Source organism: Petromyzon marinus, chromosome 19 (assembly GCF_048934315.1).
Source record: "Petromyzon marinus isolate PM22_M1 ecotype Great Lakes invasive population chromosome 19, UKy_Petmar_22M1.pri1.0, whole genome shotgun sequence".
In the NCBI taxonomy this organism is placed as follows: domain Eukaryota; kingdom Metazoa; phylum Chordata; class Hyperoartia; order Petromyzontiformes; family Petromyzontidae; genus Petromyzon; species Petromyzon marinus.
The window spans coordinates 2,577,667-2,586,130 of record NC_133685.1 but is presented as its reverse complement, the minus strand read 5'-3'; the positions used below and the strand labels follow the sequence as shown (position 1 = coordinate 2,586,130).

At 55.3% G+C, this 8,464-nt stretch overlaps 2 protein-coding genes across 2 annotated transcripts; both read right to left on the bottom strand.

Moving 5' to 3' along the window:
- Window positions 1-1,136: 1,136 nt before the first annotated feature.
- ASNSD1 (asparagine synthetase domain containing 1) lies at window positions 1,137-6,074 on the bottom strand. Its single transcript, XM_032957273.2, has 4 exons — window positions 4,375-6,074; window positions 3,658-3,991; window positions 2,655-2,836; window positions 1,137-1,902 (listed from the first exon to the last, which is right to left on the bottom strand). Exons 1-4 carry the CDS (start codon window positions 6,072-6,074, stop codon window positions 1,605-1,607), a joined length of 2,514 nt encoding a protein of 837 aa, XP_032813164.2. The 3' UTR covers window positions 1,137-1,604.
- Window positions 6,075-8,400, bottom strand: ASDURF (ASNSD1 upstream open reading frame). Its single transcript, XM_076068065.1, has 4 exons — window positions 8,216-8,400; window positions 7,223-7,276; window positions 6,592-6,667; window positions 6,075-6,210 (listed from the first exon to the last, which is right to left on the bottom strand). The coding sequence occupies exons 1-4, from the start codon at window positions 8,246-8,248 to the stop codon at window positions 6,113-6,115; spliced, it is 261 nt and encodes an 86-aa protein (XP_075924180.1). The 5' UTR covers window positions 8,249-8,400; the 3' UTR covers window positions 6,075-6,112.
- Between the last annotated feature and the right edge of the window lie 64 nt (window positions 8,401-8,464).

Here is an 8,464-nt window from a genome sequence, read left to right as displayed (position 1 = left end):
AGAACGTGGCAAATTCGTCACTGGTACAGCAGCACCGGTGTGTTGGAGAGCCAAGCCAAAACATTTACAATCAGAGTACGACGTTTCGCCAGTAATGACCTGGTTCGTTGCTTAGAGGCGTAGATGTGATGACCACGCTTCTGAGTCAAGGCGCATTATGCGAGCCCTGTGTACTCGTCGTTCCTGTCCATTGTGTATTAAAATATCGTGCTGCTGTCAAACCCAAAAATGGCTTCAAATGTGTATCGGCCCTGACACTGATGATGTCTTATCGGCGAAAGTGACCCCCCCCCCCCCCACCCCCGAAAACCCACTCTGAAAACTGGTGAAGAAAACTGCTCTAATGTAATTTCACAACATTTAAATGGACACGGCATTTAGCTGGAGAGTACATCCAGCAAGTTACGACACTTTCTCACAACACTGGTCAATAAAAAAAAACCCAAATCATGTTAACTTGTTGCATCATTGACGGTGCTGCGTGAATGCTGGTGGCTTGGCGTTTTGAATCATTGGTTAGAAACTGGTGACAACAAAAATCCACTGCCTTTAGTCGTCTCACCGCGCCACTGGGCATCTCACGCCACCCGCTGGCCAATCCTCGTATCTGCGTATAGAAGATGAAATCCTCAAGTTCTGAATTCCCATTGCTTATTCGTGACCTTCATTCCCAACTTGCGTGCGTGCGTGCTGAACCAAAACGTCGCCCGAAGAGATGGTCGGGGAGGAGTTGAGACTAACGGTGTAGTGGCAGGCAAAGGAAGGAACGCTCCCGGGAAGTCATCCACCCAGAGATGGGAGCTATGACATCGGCTCGTGTGCAGGTGAGCGAAGATAGGATTTGTTGGTTCGCAAGACTGCGACACTTGGCTAACCTTTGCGAAGACCTCTAGCCACGAGAAAGGTCAAAGCAGCGATATTTGGTGATGCAGGGCCTACCCCAGCACCTAAACTATTTTTTATTTATTTGACCTGGTAAGGTACCCACTGAACCAAGTAGAAGTTACCTGGCCAGAAATGATAGCTCTAAACGCACAATTATAAATGTGGACCCCTCTAGTGCCAGCCCTGATCTGTTTATCAGCTTTCATTCTTGTACACATTTTTGCCTTTTATGAAACTCAAGAAACGTTGGATTCATCTACGTTCCCTTTTATTGAGATATTTCTGTAACATCCATTGCTTTTCATCCCTGGTCTTCCTTGCAAAGAGAATGTTGTCTCTCACGTGGTTATAAAGGCAAACATTTCCTCTCACATTATGGGATTATTATTTATTGTCGTTTGCAGCCATCACTTTGAGACAGCTGTATCTCTCATACAAAGCAGTATTTTTAACTCTTGCACGCAGCCGTCAGGCCCCCCCCCCCCCAAAGAAATAGCCACCCTCATCAAACACCCCACCAGATGGCCAGATGGCCGGCCATTTCAGAGTGACATTTCTCAGTCTCACTAAAACACTATCAACATTTTGAAACACAACTGCCTCCATTCTCAAGCACAGCCGCTACCACGTCCCCCCTGCCAAAACACAACCACCATCCCCCCCTTAAAACGCTTTACACTCATGCACAGGGAAACGCGCAGCCACCGCGTCTCCTCCCATCAGACGCACTCAGGAGAGGGGTGGTGCTGCTGCACCAGCCGCGAGCAGGAATCGGACCCACGCTCCCTTGGGCCGCCGCCGCTGCCACCGCCGCCCCCCTCCATGTGCGCAATGCGAGAGCCGAACTGCAGGGCGCGCTTGGGCCGAGCGGAGGCCTCGGCCAGGCCGAGGTGCACGAGCGCCGCCTGGCGCAGCAGCAGCTTGTCGCCCGTGCCGCGCGCCGCGCCGGGCTCGGCTTTCACGTGCGCCGGCAACGCCGAGAGCTGGGACACCACGGCCTCGTCCAGGTACGGGAACCTGGCGGCACAGCCACAACGCGCGTGCACCGTCGCACCAACCCACAGACCCGGCAATCAGCGCCGCGCTCCGCAACGCACGGCCTGTGATCGTGTTGTACGTACGTACAGTAAAGGAAAAAAGTATTTGATCCCCTGCTGATTTTGTACGTTTGCCCACTGACAAAGAAATGATCAGTCTATAATTTTAATGGTAGGTTTATTTGAACAGTGAGAGACAGAATAACAACAAAAAAAATCCAGAAAAACGCATGTCAAAAATGTTATAAATTGATTTGCATTTTAATGAGGGAAATAAGTATTTGACCCCCTCACAATCAGAAAGATCTCTGGCTCCCAGGTGTCTTTTGTGCAGGTAACGAGCTGAGATTAGGAGCACACTCTTAAAGGGAGTGCTCCTAATCTCAGCTTGTTACCTGTATAAAAGGCACCTGTCCACAGAAGCAATCAATCAATCAGATTCCAAACTTTCCACCATGGCCAAGACCAAAGAGCTCTCCAAGGATGTCAGGGACAAGATTGTAGACCTACACAAGGCTGGAATGGGCTCCAAGACCATTGCCAAGCAGAACTCTGACGAAAACAAAATTTGCCAAACATCTCAATGCTGACCCAGGGAGGCGTTCTTAAATAAGCAGGTAAAAAAAAACGAATGTCCAAGCGGCAGCCAAAACAGGGTTGGGGTAGGCCTTCATCCAGCAGTGGAAAGATCACGGCTGACGATGACGAATGCCGGTGGTGCCCACTGCTCACCGGGCCTCCTTGCCGTGATCGGCCGTGACGCGGTCGTCCCGCCCGAGGTTCCGGCGTCCGATGCGGCCCAACTCGGCGCGCAGTTCGGCGGCCAGGGCGCTCCAGCCTCCCTGCCGGAACCGTGCTGCGTGCCGTGAGTATCCAGCGAGTTGCTCGTCCGCGCCGAGACCGCTCAGCAAAACCTGACGGGGGGGGGGTTGAGGAAGAAGAGGAGCGAAGCACCAAAAAGTGAGGCTCGTGGATTGGAACACATCACATTAAACTATTCAAACTATTTTTATTTTACCATGTAAGGCCCACACTGAGCGAGATAGCTATTTTTCAAAGGCGACCTGGCTATCACAAATGATAGCTCAACGAAGTGGCTTATCGCGTGGAAATTTATAGCAGCCAAATACTCTAAAACGCACGTTTATTCTAAATGTGGAGGGAAAAACCGGAAGACACGAAGATAAATCCACGCGACCACAGGGAGAACAAGCAAACTCCAAATATACAGGTGTCGGGGTCGGGATCGAACCCACGACCTCATGCATACCAGGTGAGGGAGATAACATCTCGCCACCGCGGTGCCCCATTCGATGGCACAGAGATGGGGCACAACGCAAGCCCGGCATGGTGGTGGTAGTGCATGCCTGTGATCTGGTGCTTTGGAGGAAAGGGTTGGTGAACCGCCAACCAGCCCAATCCCTCTACTGGCTCCCAATCCAACCCCGGATCAATTTCAAAAGAACCTCACTATTTTCTTCCGCCATTATTTGTGGGATCGGAGGCTCTGGTAGCCATTGGGCGAATGACTAGCTTGTTGGTGGGTGGGGGGGGCGAGTGGTCATTGTTTCAACTACCACTCCGTGAGATTGAACCAAACCGGCGACATGCGGATCACCAGTACAGTGTGCCAACCATTACACCATGGCAGCGTCAACAACCAAGGTAGCACAATCTACTGCAAGAACGTTGAGACGCGAAACGACATTATTTTTACTCAGCAACTGGACTTCACCTTGGCTCGACTCACAAACAGCTCCGGTCCAGCGGGCATCGTGACGGCGGCGGCGGCGGTGGTGGACCCTGGCGGCGGTGACCCCGGCTCACTCGGAGGGGTTCCCTCCCAGTCCCCCTCGTCAAGGAGGAGCTCTCCGCGACCGCGTGCGGCGAACCACAGGGCGCATCCCAGCGCGTCGTCCAGCACGGAGCGCGCCGGGTGGACGAGGTGGGCGATGCGGCGAGCGCGGGCGGACGCCAGCTCATCTGCACGCACGTCCACCCCGAGCAGGCGCCAGCGGCGGTGGGGAAACAGCGTCCGCAGCTCCTCCAGCCCCGCTCGTGCACTTAGCCTGGCACGGGCACCCCCGACGGAGGGCGAGAACGAGTGACGCTTTGTTGTTGTTCAATCGCGGAGCAGGTGAAAACGCACCACCTCTACTTGCGAATAAATATTTTTTTGTATTTTCGCGAAAATCTAAGTTATATATTTCTCCCTATGCGAGCGTAGTGCCTAACGTACCACGCTGTGTACCCGGCCAACTAAGTTCGAATGTTGGCACCAACTAACATCAGCAGTGAGTGACATCTGAACGAGCAAATCCCATTGAGCTCAGAAAGTTCTGTTTCAAGGGCGACTTGGTTGGCCGACAACATAAAAGTATTCCACAATTATAGATTTAGTCTCACTTGGTTTGAAATAAAACATCATGATCGACTGATTGAGCAGTCTCACCTGTCAGGAACATCAAACGGTCCTCCGTCCCGCCCTCCAATCTCCATCTCCTCTTCACCAGCCCCACTCTCCGCCGGCGGTGCTGCACTCCCGTCTCCATTGCTGCGCTCATCCTTCGCCACCTGAGCAGCTGGCGCCCCCCTCTTTGGAGGGTCGCCTTTCCGTGCCCCCGCCGGCTTCCGCGAGTTCTTCCCGTGGCCTCGATGGCGCCTGCCGATACCGGAAGCCACCGCACCGCCCAGCGGCCGTCGCCGGCACTCGAAAGCGACATTCAGGAGGTCGATGGGCTCATGGGCCGGGACGTGGCGGTGAGCCAGCGCCGCTAGCACCATGCAGTCGAGCCCGCCCGAGAAGAGCACGGCCACCGAAGCCTCACCGGCAATGCTACCACCATTTCCGCCATAGCCGCTGGTGCTACCACCGGCGTTACCCGCGCCCCCGCCATCGTCAGTGCTGCCGTCGCCAACGCCAACGCCGCCTTCTCCTGCTCCGCTGCTGCCGCTACCGCCGCCACAATTCTCTGGGATGCATCGCACACGCACGGCCTCATCCAGAGCCTCCACCAACTGCCGAGCGGCCACCATGCGCTCCGAGATCACGTCGGGGCCTAGCGGGCCGGGACCGTGAGGATGGGGGCCCTGAGGGTGGGGGTCCTGGGGGTGGGGGCTCTGGGGGTGGGGGGCCTGAGGGTGTGGGCCCTGAGGGTGGGCGCTCGGGGACTGCGGCACGCTCATGTTCATGGGTGGCACAAATGAGCGAAGTCCCGGGTAAGCTTTGCTCTTTGTCACACAGAAGAACGGCGGCAACTCCTCCGCTCTTCCATCCTCTTCGGTCGGAGTCTCTCCTCTCGTCCCTCCCAATGGACGGGGGGTCGTGTCGAGAGGGGATCCCGAGTGACAGTGGCAGGAGTCGTCCTGGGTGTCGGGCGTCGTTCTGGCAGCTCCATCCACGCCAGATGGTGGAGCCAACTCCGGTGGGCTCCAGCGCCAGGGAAACCACTCAACATGGAGGCAACTACCACCGCTACCACCACTCCCCAGATGCACCTTGTAGACTCCATCAGCTGGAACTTCTGACCACCGTGCACCGGCAGGCACCTGCTGTGATGCCACAGAGCTGATGGCAAACCAGCGAGGATCCACCGTGCCACCACCACCGCCACTACCACCGCCATCACCAGCATCACCAGCCTCCGGGAACAGCCACAGGAGGCTGCGGCGACCGAAGCAGTCTCTGCCGAACCAGAGGCATCGGCTGGCACGCTGGTAGTAGAGCAGCGCCCAGGGGCCCCGTACGAGGCTCAGCGTGGAGACGATGGCACTGTCGACGCCATCGCTGCCACTGTCGCCACCGTCACCAGCCAGCGCTCGCAGCACTACGCTCGTGTCGCTCTCTCCGGGGGGCACCTCAAGCCCCCCAAACACCTCGCCGTTCCACAGCAGCACGTTTCCCCGAGCGTCCACCGCCGGCTGCGGCTCGGGCGAGTCGCCCCGCAGGTGCAGTACTCGTGCCAGAAACCGCAGCTCGAAGCTGGCGCCCGTCCCGGCGCCGGCGTCGTCAGGCGTCGCCACCACCGTCAGCTGCCCGCCAAGGTCGGGCCCCCGCCCCTCCAAAAGGTCCCGGGTCAATCGGTCGGGCAGGGGATCGGGTCGAGGGATCGCGGGGTCGTGCGGCACCACCGCACAGAAGATCCCGCACATGGCGGGCGCCTGGGTCTGCTCCTCCGCCCGCACAGACGTCAGTGGAAGGAGCGCCGCTTGTGAGAATCTTCGGCGGTGCTGCTCGCCAGCGCTGCCTCCTGCTTCTTCTCCTGCTGCTTGAGGTCGTCGAGCGTTTCTGGGTGGACAGAGGTGATGCAGAGATTGGATTGAGACGGCGACCAGAGGCCAGGGGACAGAGCGCATAGGATACCTACACCATCTCACAACAGACCGAGCTGAACATGGAAGCGCACACACGCCTGCGATCAGATGCTTTGCAGGCAAAGGTCGGTGGATTACACGGAGATTTCACGGAACTTCTAAACTCGCTGCAAGGTCACCCGTGTGTTAATTCAATGCACGAACCATAACGCCAGTATTCGGGGTTAGCGTTATGAGTGGATGTAAGGTCGGTGGTTACAGCCACGATTATAAGTCAGGAGTATGGTTAGGGTTTTGGTGTAAGATTACGGGTCAGTGAAAGGTAAACCGGGCTACGGCGAACCCTGCCACTCACTTCTGCACTTGCTCAGCATCTGGGGTTTCTCTGCCAGGAAGAAGATGTCGCTGTTTGGCTGCTGCATGTAGACGCTCTGTGAAGACAACAACAGGCCAGGGCATGGGTGCCTAGCGCTCCTGTCCCTCACGTGCCTCATACCAATCCTCTGCTTGTCTCTTACGTGCTTCTTGATGATACGGTCCTCCTCATAAACTATCCCTTGCATGCCCATGAGCTATCTTCCTGCATGCCCACTGGCTGCCACCTGCATTCCCAATCAACTTTTCCAAGCCTGTCCCTTAATTATCCCACGCCTCAGGGTCACAGCCATGTATGTCTGTGAAATATCGTGCGAGTTACAAATGACATTATTATTTGCTTACCTGCCCCTGTGCCTGCCCAATAAGAGCTTCATTGCTCTTCGGATTCCTCCACTTGATTCAATAACTATCGCTTACCTGACCCTTGCATGCCCATTGCCAGTCCACCCTGCGTACTGGGGCCAATACCCAAGTCACCCCAATGCCACATTCACCACCGTCACCCCAAAGGCCGCATTCAGCATCATCAGAAGCCAATGTGTGGCCAACCCCTCCCGCATTGACAGGCGCAGTCATGATGATGATGGATCCGAGTGGGGTTCACTCACCCTGCCAGCGGCCAGCCCCGCAAGCTCCTCGCAAAGTACCGTCTGGTCCCGCACCTGCGCAACACGCGTCATGGTTAGAGTCCAGGACCGGGTCCAGTATAGCCTGGCAGAGGGCACAGCAGTCTCATAGACGGTTAGAGCGGTTGATAGGCATAAGTCGAAATCAGAATATGTATTTATACTGGAAGAATCTGGTGAGCTATGAAGCTCTTTTTCACAGATGTCCAGTAGGGGCAGGTTAGAACGTTACAAGACTCTGACTTTGTTGTCAGGCTACAAGCTTAACTCTACTGACGAGCCACTAAATGTCGAAAACCAGTCTAAGAGTTTCGCGCGTTAAATCAATGATTGCTCGCAAATTGCACTTTCGAAAGCCCGCGTGGCCGATGGAATGCGTAACAAAAATTACTTAAAACATTTTACGTGAAGAGACATATATGGGAAAGGAGGCGTAGTCTGGCTTAGTTATCGTTGTACATTGGTGAATGAACGATGTAGAATTGTAGATGGCACCAATAACAGGTCCCTGCAGGGTGGGCTGGTAGGAACATTGGAATTTTGCGCAATTTTATTTTTACACCCCAACAGCACGAGATTTCACTTCGTTAAAGTATTGAAAGGGGACGGACGGACGGACACATTCATCTATTGCAGGCTGGTACACTCAGTTTACAACTTCGTTCCTACCAGTATAAATGAACGCGTTGGGTGAACCTAGCGCAGGAGTGAACTGTGACTCGGCGAAGCAGCTTGAATTGGTGAAAGTAAACCCGTGCGAATATGCGAACCACAGCTAATAAGCGAACGGCAATGCCGCGGGGCGAATGAGTGGACCGCGGTGAATGAATCGTGGCGACTCAAACCGCGGCGAAGGAACGCAGTAGAATGAGCCTGCGTGTTCAAGCTGGCGAGCGACGCTTGGCGGATGAGTGAACAGTCGCAAACAAACACCACGGTGCAACGGAGTCACGATTCAGCAGCAGCAGCAGTCACCTTCTTGCTCAGCTCCTTCAGGTCTGACGCCATCGCGGGTCCACTCCCAACCACCCCGAGCAAGAGGAGAGATGAGACGCGTCGGGGTCCCGTGGCTCAGGGACAAAGTGGAGCCACGTGCGGCACGGACGTTACCACGTGTACTTAGCGAATGACGTCACGCACACTTCCTGGTGCGCGTGACGTCACACGCGAAAGTACCCCCGCCTTAAATTTTGATTTAAAGCTTTCGTGACTGCAGTAATTCAT

Bases quoted from the DNA above. Each gene is read 5' to 3' on its own strand.
- ASNSD1 (XM_032957273.2), bottom strand. From the start codon at position 6,074: ATGTGCGGGATCTTCTGTGCGGTGGTGCCGCACGACCCCGCGATCCCT. The intron at 2,837-3,657 runs GTGAAGTCCAGT...CCCCCCCGTCAG, and splicing joins TGTTTGTGAGTCGAGCCAAG to GTTTTGCTGAGCGGTCTCGG. The intron at 1,903-2,654 runs GTGAGCAGTGGG...CTGTGCCGCCAG, and splicing joins GATCACGGCAAGGAGGCCCG to GTTCCCGTACCTGGACGAGG.
- ASDURF (XM_076068065.1), bottom strand. From the start codon at position 8,248: ATGGCGTCAGACCTGAAGGAGCTGAGCAAGAAG. The intron at 7,277-8,215 runs GTGACTGCTGCT...CGTGTTGCGCAG, and splicing joins TGAAGGAGCTGAGCAAGAAG to GTGCGGGACCAGACGGTACT. The intron at 6,211-6,591 runs GTGAGTGGCAGG...CTGTCCACCCAG, and splicing joins GATGCTGAGCAAGTGCAGAA to AAACGCTCGACGACCTCAAG.